This window comes from Peromyscus eremicus, chromosome 20, assembly GCF_949786415.1.
Source record: "Peromyscus eremicus chromosome 20, PerEre_H2_v1, whole genome shotgun sequence".
Taxonomy (NCBI): domain Eukaryota; kingdom Metazoa; phylum Chordata; class Mammalia; order Rodentia; family Cricetidae; genus Peromyscus; species Peromyscus eremicus.
Genome location: NC_081436.1, coordinates 5,653,378 through 5,674,914, shown reverse-complemented (window position 1 = coordinate 5,674,914; position 21,537 = coordinate 5,653,378). Strand labels below are relative to the sequence as shown.

The 21,537-nt window shown below is 50.9% G+C and overlaps 1 protein-coding gene across 2 annotated transcripts in view; it reads right to left on the bottom strand.

Annotated features, from left to right (window-relative positions):
• The window catches only part of Col2a1 (collagen type II alpha 1 chain), a 29,348-nt gene extending 22,859 nt beyond the window's left edge, over positions 1-6,489 (bottom strand). The window contains exons 1-7 of one of the 2 annotated variants that reach the window (XM_059246975.1): positions 6,405-6,489; positions 2,613-2,816; positions 1,219-1,235; positions 805-837; positions 681-713; positions 526-579; positions 281-382 (exon numbers count right to left, since the gene is read on the bottom strand). In XM_059246975.1, coding sequence (XP_059102958.1) covers positions 281-382; positions 526-579; positions 681-713; positions 805-837; positions 1,219-1,235; positions 2,613-2,816; positions 6,405-6,489 — 528 coding nt within the window. The remainder of the gene's footprint in view (positions 1-280; positions 383-525; positions 580-680; positions 714-804; positions 838-1,218; positions 1,236-2,612; positions 2,817-6,404) is intronic. The other variant, XM_059246977.1, reaches the window with a different exon arrangement.
• Positions 6,490-21,537: the final 15,048 nt, after the last annotated feature.

The window sequence follows — 21,537 nt, the reverse complement described above, 5'->3', positions numbered from 1 at the left end:
ACCCACTCCCAAGACTCAACCGCATGATGGGGTGCCAGGAAGCCAGGTAGCTGAAGGCCTTCTTTACAGAAACCCAATGAGGAGAAAAGCCAGCCTTTAGCGCCACAGCCTCAAGCTTCATATGTGATTCCACTCAATTACAGGCCCGAGGCAAAGCCTCTGAACAGGCTATGTACACACGGCTGGCAGTCCTGGGGCCCGTCAGGTATGTGAAAGTAGCAATTCAGAAGCCACAGTTCTGGAGAGCCAGCCCAGAGAAAGGAGAAATAAGGACACTTACTCCAATAAGGCCAGGGGGGCCAGGGGGACCTGGAGGGCCAGGGGGACCAGGATTTCCAGGGGTACCAGGCTCTCCATCTCGGCCACGAGGTCCAAGTGCACCCTTGCCAGGAAGAAAAAAAGGCATCCGTGAAGCAACACTTCTTTGGGAGCCCCCTGCCCTGCCCCAGGCAGCTCTCGGGGGGCAATCAGGCCTTTAGAGGACCCAGGGAATACACAAGTCGAGTCTTGTCGATGTCTGCTTACCTTTTCTCCCTTTTCACCACGGTCACCTCTGGGTCCTTGTTCACCAGCAGGTCCCTGAAGGTGGGGGGCATGGTGGTGATGACATGAGACTAGAGGCCACCATGGCTCAGTTGCAGTAAGGGAAGAATAGAGCAAGGGACCCTTCCCTTTCTTACCTGAGGGCCAGGGGGTCCTCTGGGTCCTACGATCTATGTAAGAGAGAACCACAGGCCTGTTGGTTAGAGGGACATATGTAGGACAGCAGGTGTATGGGTTGTGGAGGGGATAATTGATACTTACATCCTTGATGTCTCCAGGCTCTCCTTTCTGGCCCTGCAACGTGAAAGAAACATCGACAGGAGTAAGTTGAGCGGAGCCAATTTGCCCCAACACAAAAACCCCACCCGGCCGCCCTAGCCTGTGCGTGTCCCCTAGACTGACATCTTCTGAGGTCTAAAGAAGAGGCCCAGGCCAGATTAGCATCTCAGTGCTTCTGAAAAAGAGCATGGGGAAGCAAAACACGAGGCCACTGAAATGGCCCAGTGGCCAAAAGCTCTTGTGACACCAGCCTGATGGCCTATGCAGGAGAGAAGCAAGTCCTCAGGGTTATCCCCTCCCCCCACCATACACGCACCATAGCACAGGTGCGTCCACACTCACACATACGTCACAGGGGAGGGGCAACTAAATTAAGTTAAAAACAGTGTGTCTTACCTTTGGCCCTAGTTGTTCTGCAAGGGAGAACAGAGAAGAAGATGAGACAGGGACCATTTCTTGTCATTCAAACTCTCTTTGGAGGATCAAACAAAGTAAGGGACCACAACCAAGGAAGGAAGCAGGTTCCTCTGTGGCTCCCCCCATCCCTATGTTGAGGGGAGGGTGTTAGGATCACAGAGCCCTTTTGTCACTGACGACTCACAGGAATGGAGGTGTCTCTCACTTTGTTAGTCAGAAAGCATGCATAGTGTACAGGAGTGGTTGGTTGCGAGCGGGAACGAGGCAACCAGGAGGTTGCAAAGCAGAGAAGACCCACAAGTCAGGCAAGCATCCCAACCCACACCCTCCCGAAGAAGAGTTACGAGCCAGCCGAGGAAGCCTTACATTAGCGTGGAGTCTCCTTGAAGCAAGCACAAAAAAGAGCAGGACACAGACGTTAGGAAGAGTATTGCAGCCAGGGCCATCCCAAACTCATGAGCCCCTACCCCACCACAGCAGCAAAGGCCTATGGGCCATCAACACTGCACTGGCATGGGCCCCTCAGACACTGAGAGTATCCGAAACCCGCACCATACCAGGCATCAGTGTTGGGGAGGTATTCAGGAAAGGCAACTTCTCGATTCCTGTTCAACTCTCCTCTCAGGAGTAGGAGTAGGAGAGAACAAGGAGCCATCCGGGAGGCTCCTGCTCCTGTCCCGTGTCCCACCTTCCCTGGAGGGAGATGGGACACTGTGTGAGTGCTGGGAAGCGGTCACCTGTACTCATGGCAGCACTGATTCTAGCTGGGAGTTAATAACTGTCACCAGCATAAGGGAACACAGCCACCCTTTCAGCTCCCAGAGCCCAGCCACTCCTTCAGCTCCTCTGCTTCTTAAATGGTGGTCAACACCAAGAGGAGGTCAATACACAGAGGGAATACCACCATTGTATTCTACCCCAAAGTAGAGTACAGTGTCCTCTGCTCTGTCCCCTACAGAGGTTTCTCCGCATTAACGACCATGTCCTTGAAGGTTTTCTATAGAGAAGACAAGATATGGGTGACAGAAGATGAATTAACTCGTGTTGTAGCTAGACAGAGCCTAATTTCCACTGTGTGGCTCTACTCATCAGCAGGCTTGACTCATGAAGGGGAACTTTTGAGGAACCATAACGATAATTCCATAAATGCCAGAAACATACTCCTGAGGTATCAGGTGAGGGAGGGTCTCTCTGGTGACGTAGTCCCACCAGGTTTCAACCTGCAATCGAGAAGTGGCCCTGCCTTCCTGCCCCTGCTGCTGGGATCAAATGGATAAGCAGCTTCTCAGAGGGAGGAGAAGACCGACATCCAAGGAAAGCTAGCTGCTGCAAGTAATTTATTTATGTTGAGTAAGAAATAAATAAATTACGACCACTGGCAGGGGGGAGTTCAGCTGTGCAGATGGGGCAGCACTCTCCGAAGGGGACCTCGGGGTTGAGGCAGTCTTTGTCTTCACAGATTATGTCGTCGCAGAGGACATTGCCAGTGTCACACACACAGATGCTGCAGGTCGTGGGCTTCCATACATCCTTATCTTTGTACGTTTGCCCATCGTGCAAACAGCTGCCAGCCTCCTCTGTACCAAGGGGGAGGGAGTGGCCGAGTGCCAGAGCAGGGAGGGAGCAGAGGCAGGGAGAAAGAAAAGAGGTGGGCCATCAACTTGACATCATTCAGACGCTAAGGAATGGGGGAAGTCAGACCACACCGGACAGACTGGACGTACAAACTCGTTTTGGAAAATGTAGCTCATCTTTCTGTGCATTCCAGGGTATCTCTCTCATGTGTCTTGTGCAAGATGGGTATGTTGGGGGGTGCGGTGGGAATCATGACCCAGCAATAAAGGAGGGAGGTTACTCTACTGTAGTCTCTTCCTCTTCCCAGCGTGGGGGGAGGGGGCTGGAGATAGGGAAGGATAAGTTGGTAGGTGAAAGTGGGTGGTAGGAGGAGGTGACACTGAGTGGGAACCTGTGCGGAGAAGTCGACCCACAAGCATTAGAAGATATAAACAATATGTTAAACAATAACTTAAAAGTCAAGCTGGGCCCTCCCGCAGTGAGTGACACTTCTGCCAGGAGTCTGGGCCTCCGTCTGAAGATGGCAGCCCCAGTATGGGTGGCGGCAGGCTCTAAATGTCTGGCCTTGACTAAGGTTGACCGGTCTAGACCTGCATCCTCCCAGAATGCAAAGAATAGCTCGGACTGGACCCTCTCCACCAGCGCCCTGCCGTCTGGAATTCGCCCTGCACATGAAAACTGTGCTGACAAGGGAGCTTCTCATTGCGCCAGGGACCGAAGAGCCCGCACCACGGGCTAGGCAGCGCCCAGCGCTGTTTTTCTCATTAAAATCTCAAAAGCAATGGCCAAAGCGGAGGGTGAATAATAGCCGGAGACCGCAAACCCAAGGGGCGTGGAGAGGAACGGGCCTGCCTTCTGCTCTTCAAGGAGAGCGAGAATCCAAAAATCAAAGTCTCCCTTTTCTTTTCCACTGGAAGGAATCTATCTAACCTTTAGGCAAGACAATCCAGAGGAAGGTGAGGGGGCCCCAGGAAAAATGCCGAAGCTGCTGGGAGACCCCCTTCCCCAGCGGCGCTAAAATTAGCTGGAGGTGACGAGAGGGCAGCGTTGGCTAATGGTGTCCAGTCCTGACTGAGAAAAAGCACTCTATCGCCCAAGACTGCCTGGAGGAGCCCGAGGAAAGCCGGGGGAGGGTGCATCGTGAAAGCTGATCGGGTTCCCCAGGAAGGGAGCCCCGGGGGCGGCGAGAGCCAGGGGCGGGGTGGGCCCCTGGGTGTGCGAGCCACTGGCTGACTCTTTGTGGCTGGGGCTCGGGACACTGCCCTCCGGCAGACAGACACCCGGAGAGTAAAAAGTGGGATTAAATGACTGCCCCCAGAAAGGAGCCAACATCGTAACCAGATCCCCTAGGTGCGGTCGGAGGAAGCCAGCACCACCCTTAACTGTGGCACGAAAAGGGCTACAGATAGCATCCTGGCCGCCCGATCGGGTTCCCCTCGTTACCGCCGCGCGGCATAAGTGATTCTTTGTGGCCGGCCAATTAAAAAGCTACCTCTTTCGGGGAACTGTTTTGCTTAGTCGCCGCTGCGCGCGGGGCCAGAGCCCGGGAGGTGGCGGCAGGCGGGCACAGGGGGGCATTGTGGGAGAAGGGGATCGGGGAGTCCGGGGCGGGGGAGGGGGGCGCGACCCACCAGGCCTCGCCTCTCATGAATGGGGCTTTTCTCGAGCGCATACAGAGCCCGATTCACAGGTCTCCGCGAGGAACCAGTTTAAATAAATATGGGCAGGGTTTCAGCCCATCTGGAAGCCATCGCTGCCAATCCCCCCAACGCAAACACGCTTCACAAAGGAGGACTGAGTTCTCTCCCCCGCCACAGCCAGCAGCACTTTTGGAGGCTAGGGCTGAGATGTGCAGATGTGGGTCAAAGTCCCCGAGGCCAAGAAGTTTCCCAAACTCGTGGAAAGATGGAGAGGAGGAGCGTAGTGGACTCTAGGTTTCTGACATTGCTGACGCCCATCCAGGCTACGCCTTTCCGCACATCAGGTCTATGGGTCCTGTGGACCCAAGGCTGGAGTGTGGGGGTGTTTGCGTAGATGGGACGACCCGGGATACAAAATCAACAGGTCAGAGGCAGAATCGTATTCCTCCTAGGAGGAGGAGACTGGAAGTTTTAGACACCCCCCCCCCAAAAAAAAAGCCGTGGAGTTCACTCTCTGCCAAGAAGGATGCGGCAGACAGAGCTCTTCACCACTTAAGCCTCTACTATCCGTTGGAGAATTAGGGAAATAATTCAGACACAGCTCACTCCATTGCTCGTTATAGAAAACACCGGTCAAGACCACAACTTCGTGGATGTGTGCTTTCAAATTAGGACAAAAACAGAGTCAGGCCGAACTCAGACCACGTACAAACACTCGACATTCCCCCCCCCCCCCCCCCGGAGCTCGAGCGCACGACCCCGGCTTAGCTCGCTACCCTGGGCTCCACATTGCAATGCTCTCCACTCCAACCCTGCCCCCGCTGCGCCCGTCGGGCTAAGGAGAAGAAAGTCCGCCAGGGCCCGCCGCCTTCCAAAGCATCTCTGGAGACAGCCTGGTGGCAGGGGAAAGCGCACAGTCTCAGAGGCAGAGAGAGGGTCTTTGATCCCCACCCGCTACCCAAAGAGTTTCACCTGCGATTGATTTACAGTCTGTAACATAAAAAGAGAAAACTGGATTCCCAGCCGTCGGAAACGTGCCCAAACACGTGGAAGAAAATTCTCTCTACCTAATACACTTTCCAGGCTTCGTTTGTCCTGAATATAATCCCAGACAGTGGATCTTACCCAGGGAGGAGGTGGAAAGGTGCGGGGAACCGCCCTTGGACCAGGGCTGTACAGTTGCATCTACAGCCACGAACAGTTCTTTGGCCTTACCCTCCACCAGCTTCTACACACACAGTAAAGTAACTCATGGTAGACCCTCAGGAGGGAGGGTGTGCTCTGGGGCGGGGCGGGGGGGCATTTGGAAAGCAGATCTGGTTGGAGTGTCAATGTTTTTCAGACGTTAAGTTCCCGCAGCCCAAAGGAGGCAAGGGGAGAGAGAGCGGAGTTTCAGAGAAAGGCCGGCTGACTGCACCTTACTCTGGGCCAGCCTGGAGGGGGAGGGAGCTCGCGAGCGGCGCCGAAGTCGCCGAGAACCTCTTTTTCTTTGTAGCCTCAGATTTCAACCCATCAATGTCAGAGTTAGTCCTTTGTCTAGCGCCCCTTTGAGCCCCGCAGCCTCTAACCCCTGGGCTCGGCTGAGAAGTCAACCCGTAGGCGTCTTTCGATCTCTCGCCTATTTTTAAGTGTGAGGCTTCTTTTGCTGAGCTCGAACCTCCTGATCAAAGCTGATGGAAAGGGGGGCGCGTTTACATCTGCGTTTAAACCTGTCGCCTCCAACGCTCTGCAAGTTCATATCCTTGCTTCACGCAGGGACCTGCAAATGTCTCCACTCACAACTCTCATCGAGGATGCTGCGACAGAGTTCCTCACTCGCAGAATTCGGCTCAGTGGACTCCTGTGTACTGTGCGCCTAGGTCTTGGCGCCCTAAACCCGGATCCGAGCTGGGCAGGAGGAGGAGAAGGGACGCAAGTCAGGAAAGCAGGCAAGGGATGTGGGCGACTTACCATCATCCAGGCCCTGACACCGAAGGACTGCGGCGATGAGCAGCGTCAGCAGCACCAGCGATTGGGCAGCCCCGAGGCGGATCATGGCTCACCGTGGGGCCTGGCAGAGCCTGGCCCGGGCGAAGCGCAGCGAGGCGGCAGAGCACCGAGCGGGTCCGGGTCTCTACCGCGCCCTCATGCAGGAGGCCCTAGGGGCAGGAGGAAGAGGCAGGAGACCCGGCAGCCCTGCAGCGCTCTGCGTCTTCTCCCGGCCGAGGCTCCCGTTATATGCGCCCGGTCGCTCCAAAGGCTGGCAAACCGACCCAAACCGCGGGCCGCCCCCCAGCCCCCCGCGGGGCTGTAACCTGAGACCCCGCCCCCGGAGCCCGCCCAGGCCGGACCAGAGCCCACACCTGCCAAGGCCAGACTCCCCTCTCGTGAGCCCAGCTTCCCGCCCCCCATGTGCCCGGTGGCCTGATCGGGCGGGGCACCGAGACGGACTCCAGTCGCCCCCACTTGGGACTGCCGCACAGCCCCCTCCAACCACAGGCGGGAAGGGGGCCTCCGGCCCCTCCCCTCGAAGTTCTGCTGGGGTTAGAGGGGAGGGGGTTGTTTGCAGAGGCATAAGCCTGGAGCTCTAGACCCGGGACAGAAAAGACAGGGAGGACGAAGCAACAGAAAGAATCAAGGAAGGTGGGGATGGGAAGTTTAGGGGGCGGGTGGTGAATGGGGGACCCAAGTATGAGCCGATGGAAGTTGTCCGGAATCCTAAATCTGGGGGGACAGTTGTCCAGACCTGCCTTCTAGCCCCTTTGCAGAGTACCTGACCCTGAACTCCCACCTGGAGGCTCGCAACGAGGTCCTCCCTCACCCATCCCCCATTCAAGTAGCTATGAAAGGGCCTCCTCTGCAGCCTAGGCAGACACTGAACGGAACGGATGGCTAGGACAGGGGCTGGTGTATTCCTGCACAGAGGGAGACCTGTGTGGAGGTGGGGGCGGGGGCAGGCCAGGGAAGGGACTGAAGGAACCGCAGAGAACCAAGGGAGCCGGACAAAACGGTGCACGCAGCGGGACTGGAGACACTGTCTGGTTGGTCTCTTTCTGGCCCAGGTCCAGGAATCTCCGGGGAAGTGGGCGCCCTTAGCCTAGATAGAGCAGCGCTGGCCAGGGACTGTTGGCAACTCTGAGGCTCTAGCCGGAGAGTCTGGAGGCTGCTCTGGCTGGACTCAGTTTTGTGAGGGGCGGGGAAAGCGCCAGAGTTTCCTAGTTGCCTCCCCCCATCACTCTCCATGTCTTCCCCACCTCTGGGCTTCCAGCCTCGCTCACCTTCCCTGCCCGCCCCCCCCCCCCAGCCCAAACTGCCAAGGCCCTAGGCTCAGCCCAGCACTTTTTTTTTTTTATGGTATAATTTTCATTTTCTCCCTTATATCTACGGAATTTGCTTCACCAAGCAGTGTGGAAGGTCTGTGACGACACAGCTGCACAATTTTCAGCACAAAGGGGGAAATTTTGGTCAGCTCATGTGGACTGAGTTGTTTAGACTTAAAAAAAATAGAATTTATTTTACACTTTTATTTTATTTTATTTTTTTTAATGTGTGCATACCGGTTCTGTCCTTCTAACACATGGGTTCTGAGGATGGAAAGTGGAAAGAGCCTTTATGCCTGAGCAATCTCACTAGTCCCGGCAAAGTAGACTTTATTTTATGAAACAAGTAACGCATAGGTAACTATAAAGTTAGTCACTCAAATAATTGGTCTCAATGCAAGTGATCGTGAAAACTCAACAGTAAATGTTTTGAAAACAATGAATAAAGTGGAAACCTATATGAAAGTGACCTCGGTCAGTGAGAAAAAAAAAAAGTGGGGTATTCTTGATTTCTCCTCTAACTCTAATTCATTCTGACCAAAGGGCAGCATCTACGTATAAGAACTCTGGATCGAGGTCTCTGTTTCCCTGTAGTTAAAAGCAGAATTATCAGGGATGGGAACTAATTAAAGTAAATCAATTTAAAGCTCAAATTGACAAAGCCAGAATAAATGGAAATCATTGACACTCCACAGCCAGATATAGAATCTCATTGTCTGGAGCCTAGTGATGGGTCTGGAAAGAATTGAAGAGCCAACATCTAAGTAACCAGAAGTTCCGTATCCTTCTTACTGGGTGTCTATCGGTTCATAGTTAACACATTGCTCCAAAGGAAGTGTCACCTGACCTCACTAATTAGATGCACGCAAATAGAGCAGCTGTTTCCAGACAACACAATGAATGTAGCAAGAGAGCTGGGAATGTGGTCAAGTGGTAGAGAGTTTGCCTAGCATCCATGAGGTCTTGGGTTCTATCCCTAAGACTGGAAGGCGGGAAGGACCATTGCTGATAAACAAACAAACAAACAAACAAACAAAACCCCAGCAAATGGAGCTGGGACAAGACAGAGAAGCAATATGAAGCTGACATGGAGAAGATAACACGTGAATGCCCGGGGTCAACAGGGAACAGGGTGCCTCAGTGGCAATAGCTCCAGAGAACATCCTGTGTATAGCCTCCTGCGTTTTCTTATGATGGAGACTGACCTTAAAGCCGCATTCCTGAGGGCTAACTTTCATGGAAACAGAAGGCACAGCGCAAGCTTCTAAAAGAGAGAGCAACCAAGAGTCCTACACACAGCTATGATGCCTATGAACACAATGGCCAGTGTGCATGGTAACCCTAACGGTACAGGATGGCAAGAATACCTGGGCAGTAACCAGCGGCTCTCTAAGTGGACTTAAGACCTTCTTAAAAAGAGGGAAATCATGCCTGGTACTGGAACCTTAGCTAACTACCCGGGGCTAATGAAATCATGGATCTTGGAAGAGAGCCTACAACCACCACTTTACTAAACTAGCATAATTCCTAACTACATTCTAAATATTTGTCCTTATACCCACAGATAAGTGTGGTCCTCCCCCCTCATCAAGGAAACTTCTCTTTGCAACAGACAGAGACCACTACAGAAAACCACAACCAATCAAAATGCAGAGTTGTGGAGCCCAGTCCCAATGGATTCATCTACAATACAACTCCCTCACCTGAGGCTCAGGGGTCATTGCAGAAGGGCCCCCCCCCCCCCGAAAGATTGTAAGAGCCAGAGGAACAGGGAGTTGGCGGTGAGACTGTGTGTCCTGGGAATGTCAGAAGGTATGCCCATAAAGTCTCACCAACATGGCTACCTCAACATGAGCTGAACAAGGACAATGATAGATGTGCTAACAAGAATTCAGGGGAAGGGTGGGTGGGTGGAGTGGAACCCAGGAGGCCTCAGCTCCACACAAAAATACTACAGAACAGTAAGGAATCCTGAGTGGGAGAAACAGTCTTCCCCAGAGAAGAATACACCAATTGGTTATCCAACCAAATGGTCAGTCCTGAAAACATAACATGAAAGTAACATTATACCAATTGAGCAAATTGTAGTTATGTATTTCCTAATATATATATATATATATATATATATATACACACACACACACACACACACACACACACACACACACACACACACACACTTTGATTTTTGAGACAGGGTTTCTTTGTGTAGCCCTGACTGTCCTGGAACTCACTCTTTAGACCAGGCTGGCCTTGAACTCACAGAGATCTGCCTGCCTCTGCCTCCCGAGTGCTGGGACTACAGGTGTATGCCACCACTGCCCGGCTTACACACAGTTTCATACTGTGAAAAACTTTTATGCCGACATCAGGTAGATGAGGAGATGTCACAATCTGTAGATGGAACTGGAACAAAGAACTTCTGTCTTCCCCATTCGGTAGGGACCCGATTGTCAGAGAAGAAGGGCTCCGTGTGGCATCATCATTTGCTCATTCCTTTAGGAAGAGTTACACAGTAGGAGTTAGGAAGTTAGAAAGTAAACAGACAGTTTGTATCTACCCTAAATCAGACAGCTCACAAAACCAATAAGTGGATGGCTTTGTGTTGTGGAGACAAAATAAGCACTGCACTGTTTTTTTCTTTCTTTATGAAGATATTTAGACTTTTTTGTGGTACTGGGTTGAACTTAGGGCCTCACACCTACTAGGCAAGCACTGAGCTATATTCTCAGCCCAAATTTAGACTTACGTAGACACTACCTTATTGGGAAAGATATTAATAGGAATACTGTAAAGAAAAGACCTCTTTCTCGTCCTCTACCTAAATCCACTTAAAAATAGTGATAAAGTAAGGAAGGATCCACATTCCGAAGAGGTAAGCCCACCCCAAATATGGCAGGTGGTGAATGACATGCTTCACACAGCCTTGGAGGAGGGGTAGACCTGGCTCCCTCTTACACTCGGCCTCTGTTGGTTGGGCTCAGTGCAGACGGCCTTTCAAGACCTGTTTATGTTTTCTTTTGGCATTTTTGGGCCAGAGTAACAGGATCATGACTGTCCAGGATAGGGTTGTTCCAGATTTATGGTGTACATTCCATTCCATAGGAGCATAAATGCGCTACTGTGTGTTCTCAAATGCAAACAGTATTAAGAATCCCACCCAGACTCAGGCCTGAACCAGTGCCACACAAATCCAGCTTAGTACTTATGCTAGACCTCTACTTCTCCACAAAACAGAGGCACAGTGTGCATTTAGATGCTACCTCTGAATCCAAGGGGACACAAGAGAAATATGATGATGAAAAATTATAGGAAGTAAGCTTTATTTCAAAGGAAGGGAAGGAGGGAAGAAAAGGAACATTGATGCCAAGGAAGGGCTGAGAAGGGAGAAGAAGGGATGAGAAAGGAGGGGAAAGGAAAGGAAGTATTACAGAAAACAAAGAATAAGCAGAAGCCGGTTTCCTGGAGGAAGTGAGTCTGAGGATGCCTGGGTTTGGAAATGCAGATGTCCAGTGAGAATAAAGTCCTATATGAAAGCAAAGAAGGATGGGGGTGGAGGAGCCAGAAGACATGGCAAGGGGTCCAAGAACAGTATAAACTCCAAGGGTCTGCGGGGGGGATAAAACATAGAAATAAGGGAAGAAATACAAATAGAATTACAAATAGACAAGGAAGGCTCCTTAAAGGTACTAGTTGCCTGTATTACTTCTTTCTTTGTTTGCTTTGTTTTTGAGACAGGGGAGGCCATATCTTTACCCATAAGGATTTCCCCATGCTGTTTATTTAATCTTCTTAAACAAAGCCTTTTATACCAAACCTTGCACTTTCTTGAAGCCTTCTGGCTTTAGGAGTGTGTGTCTCTCATTGGCTCTCGATGGTTCTAGGAGCACAAGGAAAAACGCAAACGCCTCAAGAAGGAGACTCCCGACAGAAGTGCATGGGAAGGAACTGGTTCTACATCACATGCAGCCATTTCCTAGAGCCAAAGAACGTCAAGTGACCATATAGCATGATGGCTCCAGGAGACCATTGAAGGGTCCATGACTCATGAGACAAGACTTCCTCTCTCTGGCTCCTTTGAACTCTTCATGCACTTGCGCATGGCAAGCACCTTTGGAGCTGTGCCTTAGTCGGCCCTCTCTCCCTCAGCTTGGTTAGTAAAAGGCTTGCCCCACAAGCATGAGGACCTGACTTCAATGCCCTGCACCCATGTAAAAGCTGGGTGGGGTGGCAGCAGTGTCTGTCATCCCAGCACTGAACCTGGTGAGATCCAAGTTCAGCGAGCATCTCTATCTCAAACAATAAGATGGAGAGAGTAAGGAAAGCACTTGGCACTTCACCTCTGGCCTCCACACGTGTGCTTACACTCATTTGTTTGCACATCTGCACACTCACACATGCACACGCACACGCACACACACACACACACGCACACACACACACACGAGAGAAATAAATCCTGGAGGATAGGTACCCATGTGTAGCCCTGGCAACAGAGAAGATGTGGTCAGCATGGCCGTCAGTTACAGATATCTACCTGGGCTCCTGTGTCGTAGGTGCAGGCCGCTCAGAGGACAAGGGGAGGAGCTGAGTGGACAGTGGCAGAGAAGAAACCAGACAGGGAGAGTGCTATGGTTTGAACATGACTTGTTCACCTGAAGCCCATGGAGTTTACCCTTGTGGCAGTGTTTGGAAATGGGGTGACCCCTCAGGACAGGGTGAGGGTATGGGTTTGCTCTTTCAGGAGTAAGCTATTACGAAGAGAGGATGCCTCTCATGTTCTCTCTCCCATACCACCTGCTCGCCTTTCCCTTTTCTGCTAAGAGTTGCAGCCATAGGAAACCCTGGCTGGTACCAGTCTCCAGAGCTGTGAGCCAAAACAGCGTTCGTTGTAACATCCCAGGAATTTTGTTATAGCAACAGAAATTGAGCAGAGACAGAGAGTGTTGAAAAAAGGGCCATTTCAGAGGTGTGGCTGTGACATCTCTTACAACATTCCTTCCTTTACAAGTAGGTGACAGGTCACTTCTGCCCTCCATTTCTTCAGTGGGAAAGGGGAGGTCAACACAGAGGAGGCCTTGGCCTGTACGTTCCGAGGTGCCATGGAAGAAGGAAGAGGAGACAAGATTCTGTTACAGTACCCTCCTTCCCACTGTGGCCAGCTCCCCACAAATCATGGTCATCCCATTCCAGGGTGGGATGGGCCTTCCAGGAAGTCCCTAAAAAGCTCAAGAGAACATTTGGTAAGTTTCTAGTGGATTCCATCGCCAAAAACAACAGAGAAAGGGAACAGAAGGCCAGAGTGTCATAAACTCAGGACACCTCATCTGTTGCTACCCCAGGCACCTGAGGCAGCCAAGATGCCACTGTCCTCTACATCTTCAACTAGACTCACGCACGCACGTACGTATACACACACACACACACACACACACACACACACACACACACACACACGTGCTCACAACCCCCACAACCGCCCTGACACTCTCCCTCCTTGACTGTCTCTCTCACTCTGCCTTCCTCCCCGACACACGCCCCAGGCTTCCCTGTACAAGGGTACTAGCTATGTGCCAGGCACTGACCTAGAGGTACAGGACACAAAGCGTGATTCCTAGTGGATCCTTCCCGGAAGCCCATTAGCCCTCTCAGCGGAGGGGAGATCGTCGCATGGAGGGGAACAAGTTGTAACACACCTTATCGTGAGGTGGTATGGTGTCGTCTGCTCTGCGGCAGAACACCATCAGTGTTGTCCACAACCTTGCCTGCCTCTGAGCTGAAAGTTCTCTTCCTGACACAGGCTGAGCAGCGAAAGGAGCCCGTTTGCATTTGTCCCCTGCGGTATCCCATATTTAAGACCTCAGACACTTGCTTCTCGGCATGCTGCCCTCTGGGTGTAATATTGGGCTACCAACAAGGCTCTCATGGTGGCTTTTGCTCCCCATCTCTTGGGGGAACTAGACCTGACCCCGTAATCCTCATCCAGCTGTACCTGGACTACGTTCTCATGAGGCCGAGAGCAAAGCACACTCTGTGCATCACACTTCCCTCCCCTGACATTGTGTGATCTGTGTAGAAGTAACAAGTGGGATGTTTCCACACGGTGCTGTACCCAGGAGGCTCGGAGGGTGGTGTACAGCCATTAAAGCCCCTTTCTTTGGTCAGTACTCCAACACGCTTTTCCCCCAGGAGGGATAACCACCTTCAAGTTTGTCCTGCAGCCTAGGAAGACCAAGATAGTCATCAGTGGCTGCCAGACTAAACCAAGATGGATTGATAAAGCTGGGAAGATCTGTAGTGGGGAAGAGTTACCTGCACGGTCTTCGGTCTGGTGACTCTGGAGGACCCAGTTCCAAGGCGAGAGAGAGAGAGAGAGAGAGAGAGAGAGAGAGAGAGAGAGAGAGAGAGAGAGAGAGAGAGAGAGAGAAAGCACTCTTTCTATTTCCACTTCCACAATCTTGGTCAACTTGCTCTGTCTTCTTTTCCTTTACCTCTACAATCCTAACGGGATCTGCCTTACTCTCAGAAGCCTCTGGATCAGACACTAAAATGAACCACTGAGAAGCTGAAGTGTGGCATTGCTCGGCCACAGCTGTGACTTTCCTACCTAGCGCGGCCATGACAGGCAGCTCCCTCCATTGGTAGCACTCGATATCTCTCACATGGGTTCACCTGCTCTTGCATCTGTGACACTTGTTTAAGGACAGAGAGCAGTGAGCTAGGAGCTAAAGCCAGACCTCTCCAGGCACTTCCTTCCATGGTCCCAGAAAAAGGCCTCAAGATACCCAGAAAGTCCCAAGTAGTTGTACCTGTCACTTTGGCCGGCCTCCTGGCCTTTAGTGACTAACACCAGGTGGATGCTTTGGCAGAGGAGACCACTTACATCCCTGACTGTCATAGCCTGACCCATGGACCTGCCAGGTACTCACCACTGGCCCCTGCCAAGCTGACAGCCACTGAGCTGTGTCCTCTGTACAACCCCATTAGAATGCTAATTAATGTCCAAGCAAGCAGCAGCTAATTAGCTAGTATTTACATGACAGCAATCTTTGGACAAAGCTTAAGGCCCTAGCTGGGCTAGCATTAATTAAGCACCTACTACAAGTCTAGCCACCGTGTGAGTAGTACAAAAGAACCAGTTCAGAGTTCCCACCACCAAGAAATCCTCCACCCACGTTCCAAGAGACAACTACTACTGTGTAGGAGAGTTAAGAGACAAGGTGGTGTTGGGCTGGCAAGATCTCAGTGGGTATAAGCGCTTGCCACCAAGCCCGAGCACTTGAGTTGGATTCCTGGGACCTATATGGTAGAAAAAGAGAGTCCCCAATCAGAAAAACTGATTCCCGAAAGTTGTCTTCTGACCTCTACACATGCACCTGGGACTGTACCTGCCCTTCTGCATGAATAAACGCAATTTCAAAAATTAAGGGGAAGGGGGAACCACTGCTCTAAAACATGGCAGCCTGATGGAGCCTTCCTGATGTCAGAAATCTCTTGGTGCTGTCCAGTAAGACGACTACAGCCATGTGTGTTCTGAAGCACCTGAAATGTAGCTAAGACAATTGAGGAAGTGAATTTTTAAAGTATGCTTAGTGTTAATTGCTTTTAATCTTAAGTAGCCATGTGTGGTTGAGAGCTACCACACTGAGCCATGTGATGTGTTCTACTCAGTGTGGTCTAAAACAAGGAGTATTGCCTCACCTGAAGTCCTACTTTGGACCTACAGAATCAGAACCTTCATTTAACAAGGTCCTGGGGGCAAATGCATATTACATATTGAGACTTAAGCATGGTCTAGGGCAGTGGTCTCCATTGCTGTTTATATGCCAGAATCCCTTGGAAGAACTTTAAAAATCCTAGTTCTGTAATTGAAACCCAGATTAACTAAACGAGGATTTCTTGGATGGGCCCTCCAAGGCACAAGCATTTTCAAAGGGCCCCGGGTGACTGCAATGTATGTCCAAGGCCGAGAACGACCGCTCTCCATGCAGCCAGTCGGGATTGCTCTACCAGGGGAGTCCATGTGAGAGTTAGTGACTCTCCTCCCAGCCTCCGAATTCACTTGTTGGTTCCAGCCAGCTGGGAAGCCAATGGGACTTATTCATCCTTCTGCAAGTGTAAGAATTGGCTGGGACCTGTGTTTGTTTCCAGAATCTAAGTGAGATGTTCATTAGTTTTTGACAAAACATGTCCAAATACCACACCAGGAAAAAGGTACTGAACAAGCCTGGGTGACTGAAGGCTGATTCACTTCCTCCCTCTGGGGCCTGCAGAACCCTGGCATCCCAGAGCAGTCCCCATGAAGAGAGCCATTCTTCCCATGGAGGGTGGAGGGAGGCTGTTGCTTTTTCCAAGGCTGGGAGAGCCTTCCGGCTCCTCCTGCTGCACCTCAGCAAGTGTCCAAGGGGCACTGGGGCCAGAGAGAAGAGGTGAGTTTTCCTGAAGAGCTGGGATCTCTCATGGTGTTGATCTCAACCAGGCTTTGGAGGCCCCAAATGTTTTCTAGTGATGAATGATATTTGCCGGGATCAGTCTCCATCTCTGAGGTGGTGAGGGCTTGAGAAACTTGTCTGAATAAGCTTTGAGGAAACTGAGTCCCATGAGCACTAAAGTTGTCCCAAGGGCTAGAGCTGCCAATGGAGCATCAACGGACAGGTTCACTGAGGAAGAGGATCTTTGACCTTGCCAATGCAGAAGCGCAAGTGTTTCCCTTTGAAAATGGGATTCCCCAACTGTTGGATGTTAGCTTAGCATAGCTGTCTCCCTGCGCCTGTGGGATTTCTTCAGCTTTCTAGTCACAGGTCTTCTCATGCCTTGGTTTCAGACAGGCCATCAAGGACTTGGTGAAGACAAAAGTGCCTGGCTACAGGGAAGATTACAGAAGATCAAGCCACAGTGCTTGGTCAGTCTTGGGGCAAGGGAGAAGAAGGTGCCATCATTGGCTGTGTCCCAGGACACCCGAGCAAGATGACGTTGCTGGCCTGCCCTCCGCGGGCGGGCTACAAGCATCGTGGAGGTCTCCTTAGAAGGCTCTGTCACCACTAGGTCCCTGGACCACAAGCCACACCTGAGTGAAGCCTCTCTATGTTCTGACTGGGTCTAAGCCTTGTTCCTAAGGAGAATCAGGGAAGAGTCAGGGAGCGTACCGTCTCCCTCCCATGCTGGTGGCAACCTATGCCCCGTGGAAACAGCAAGAGAAAGCTGCTCAAACACCTTTACCTCCTTCAGGGGCTTTAACCCAATTGCTTTTCCTTGTTTCCATGAACTGGTGCCCCACCCCCTGGTCCCCCTGCTGTCTGGGCTCCACAATTAGCACTTTGTGAAATGTTCCCTCATTTTCAATGGCACTTCATTTCCAAGCCATAAAACATCAGAGCCCAGCAGGCTTCTTGATGGTCAAATGCCTTAACCTTCTTGACTTAGAGACACTGGGCGGGAGGATGAGCGGGTGGGTGGGTCTTGGGACAGTGCTAAACCCAAGAAAAACGCACTAATAACGATCCATCTTTATTTAAAATTTTGATGTTTTGCCATGGATTTCTTACACTAACTTATATATTTGAAATATAATATATACTGTTCACCTTAACGACTAAGATTTTTGATGCTAACAGATTAACAGTAATTTGTGTGTACTCTGAGGGCTGAGGGTGTAGCTCAGTCAAAGAACTCTTGCATAGCATGTGTAAAGCTCTGGGTTCAATTCTCAGAACTACAAAAAAATAAATAAAAGTTGGTGGCCCATGTCTGTAATCCTGGCACTCAGGAGTTAGAGGCAGGCAGATCTTTGTGAAGTTAAAGCTAGCCTGGTCTACATAGTAAGTTCCAGAGCAGCCATTAATAATACATAGTGGGACCCTGTCTAAATAAATACATGCAACAATAACACCCAACACTGATTCTGTACACCGAGTGCAGTAGGACATGGCTGCAATCCCAGCGCCCGGGGAGACTGAGGCAGGAGGATCAAGAGTTCAAGTCAACTCATAAAGTGGGACTCTGTCAGAAAGAAAGGAAGGAAGAGAGGGAGCGAAGAAAGGAAGGACATGAATTGGCATTCTCGGCCAGGTCCCGGCAGGGTGAGTACTGACTTGCCCAGGGTGACACTAATGTCAGAAATAAAACCAAAGCATGGGTAGTTTGTCTATTTCCTTCATGTCTGTCAACCTCCAGTACTTCCCTGCTTCTCTAAGTAATGGAGAGTCCTCCTTCCCTGGTGGCATCATACGTTCACACGTTATTGTCCAGCCAAAGAAGCAAAGACACCTTAAAGTTCAATCAGCTTCATGCTGTTCCCTAAATATGGTGTAGCTGCTGCGGATAAAATAGAGACATGGGTGCAGCAGGGAGCTGGGACCCAGGAACACACGCCAAAGTGTAGACCAGTTCCCCAACTGGCCCGCTGACCCGCATTGCCTTAGAAGCTAGGAAGCCTCATTCCTTACAAACCCAGCTGATGACTTTCCAAACCTCGCTTCTTTGACAAGGGTTCGACACACTGTGTCTTCTCCCCACACACTCCCTTCCCCACAAACGTCCTGTGCTGCACAGAACAGCCTTGGGACACAGGGGAATGAAAATCTGGCAAACAGACGTGAAGGTCACCTCCTCCAGAGTTGCAACGACCATACTGCCTGGTGGTCCTCACATGGCCAGGCCATGAATTACCAATCCGTTGCCCAGTGGTTGACTTCTGGCTCTCTCCTCTCCCTTTTTGGCCCCCTTTTTCTCTAGGGCTGAATGGCAGGACCAGGCGACATTCACAGTTCCCACACACAGAGTGCACTACAACACCTCTTGTTGTCATGTGTTCAAATTTATTCTATTTTTGGTTTATGGCAGATGGCTTCTTTTGCATATTTTCAAAATTTCTCAGAGGCTGAAGAGATGGCTCAGGGGTTAGGAGCCTGGGCTGCTCTTCCAGAGGACAAGGGTTCAATTCCCAGCACCCACATGGCAGCTCACAGCTGTCTGTAACTCCAGTTCCAGGGGATCTGGCATTCTTACACAGACATACATGCAGACAAAACACCAATGCATATAAAACAAACAAACAAACAAACAAACAAATAAATAAATAAATAAATAAATAAATAAACAAACAAACAAATAAATATATGAGCCAGGCGGTGGTGGCGCACGCCTTTAATCCCAGCACTTGGGAGGCAGAGGCAGGTGGATCTCTGTGAGTTGGAGGCCAGCTTGATCTACAGAGTGAGTTCCAGGACAGTCAGGACTGTTATACAGAGAAACCCTGTCTCAAAAAAACAAAACAAAATTTCTCTTGGTGCCTTTGGATTTCTTTCTGGTTTCATATTTACTTTTCAATACTCATTCATTCATTCATTCGTTTGTTTGTTACTTTGGGTCTTTTCGACACAATGTTTCTCTGTGTAGCCCTGGCTGTCCTAGAATACACTCTGTAGACCAGGCTGGCCTCCAACTCAAAGATCCACCTGCCTCTGCCTCCCGAGTGCTGGGACTAAAGGTGTGCGCCACCACCACCACCACCACCGAGCTGAGACATCAGTTTTTGACCTGCACACAGTTGATGGTATTTTGTGGCTTGAGAGGCACATCTGGATTACTATCTTTCTCTACTTAGCTCTAGGACATTTACATAAAAGGCAGGCTGTCTTCTGTTCCTGTTTGGGAAGACAGCTCTGCTCTGTGGTCATCCCAGATGTGTTGGGGCACATCAGCCCTGCTTGCTGGTTGCACTACCCCGGCACCAAAGTCGTACTCTTTTCTTTGAACAGCTTACGGGCTTGTTCTTGAGTCTGGGGCTTTCAGAGTTTGGCAGTGGGATGGGAGGGCTGGGGGAAATAGCAAAGGAGTTGGATATTCAGATCCCATCACTGTCTCCAAAGAACCCCACTCACACATCTAAAAAATGCTTCTTCTGGTGACTCTTCTCAAAAGAAAAACAGCCAAGCGTTAATTCCAGGCAGAGGCAGGTGGATTGCTGTAAATTGGAGTGTAGTCTGGACTGCACAATGAATTCCAGGACAGCCAAGGATGCATGGTTTGAGACCCTGCCTCAAAATAAGTAAATAGGAACAACAACAACAACAACAACAAAAAAGCAAAAACCAAAGACCAAAACCCAGAAAATATTGTGGTGGTTTGAATCAAAATGTCCCCATAGGCTCATAGGGAATGGCACTATTAGGAAGTGTGGCCTTGCTGGAGGAAGTGTGTCACTGGGAGTGAGCTTTGAGGCCCAGTGTCTCTCTCTTCCTGCTGCCTGCCCATCTAGACACCATGTCTGCCTGCAGCCGCCATGCTTCCCACCATGACGATAATGAGCTAACTGTAAGCCACCCCCAATCAAATGTTTCCTTATAAGAGTTGCCGTGGTCATGGTGTTTCTTCACAGCAGCAGAACACTGACTAAGACAATCTTCTTTTCAAAGAGAAAAAAAGAGACAGGAAAGGGAAGAACTAGAAGGTCCCCGCTATAGCTCCCAGCCGGGACTCGAGGTCCCATGGGAACCAAACTAGCCTTGATCTTAAAGACTTTACAAGGACCCTAACCAAACACCATAACCATTGCTGAGATTTCTCTGCTCCTTCCTCTCCGTGCAGAGTCTGCTCCCAGGCAAGCTGCGTGAGTGCCTCCTGTACTCCGTCCCCTGAATCTCCTGTGGGCCGTGGCCTCTTCTCCTTGGTCCACCTGGACCCAGGATGGCTGCCAGGCATTCAGTCAACACGATTGCCACTAAAACAACCACCACCAAAGAGTCACCTCCTTCAAAGAAACAAGCTGCCGGCACAGGGGGACAGCTAGAGATCCCTATGTGCACATGAGGTCAGGTTTCAGGAGCCTGTGCCTGGCTGTGACTGGCACCTTACAGGCAGGCCTGTAACAGAGACAGTTTTTTAGGATGTGGGACAAGGAGACTCCTTGATGTTCCTGAATCCACTACTAACACGAAAACTGGGTACCTGTGAGAGAATGATGAGATTCTAGGATTTGCTCCAAAATATTTTGGGGGGAGGGGGAGGCAGAGACGGAGTGCAGCATGCAGCTGTAGCTCAAACAGTTTGGTCATAAGTTAAAGCTGATGAGTGATGGCTGCTTGGGAGTTTATTAGATTGTCCTCTCATGAAAGATGGAGGGACAGGGGAGGAGGGGCCGGGGAGGAGGAGAGGGACACGGGAGAGGAGGGAGGAACTGAATATGCTAGATTGCACTGAGAGGCCTAGCCAGCCCATAGTGTGAAATCTAGCTTCCTAAGACTGAAGCCTCGCTGTCTCTCTGTAGCATCCTAAAGCTGGAACATTTGCCAGGACAGACCCAAATTCCTTCCTTCCTCCCTCCCAAGCCCCACCCTCTCTCCTCTGCATCGCGTAGTGAGAGGGACAGGTGTCCTCGAGGCCATCTTTGTCTGTCTGCACCCTCTCTGCCAAATCTCCCATCAGGAGCTGTGTGGGGGCAGGGAAGGGGTCAGCTGAGGCCTAGGGCCTCCATCCCAGGAAGACGGAGCCACACTGGCTGGGTGAGCTTGCTCGGGAGACCGTGAGGAGAGGACCACATGTCTGGATGTGCTTGAAGTAGGAAATTCACAAATTCCAAGTTCTGATCCCAAAGCAAACTCCCCAGCCCAGGTGACTGTCCTGCCTGTGCCCTTCACCAGCTCCGTGGAGCCTGGGAGGCCAAGGCGGAGGCTTTGAAAACCAGTTTGTGTTTGAGTTGTGAAAGCACCAATGTCTGTGGTGTTGGTCCAGCAGAGAAGGGGCCTATTTTCTCCCTTCCAAATGCAAGCTCGAAAGATGCTCCA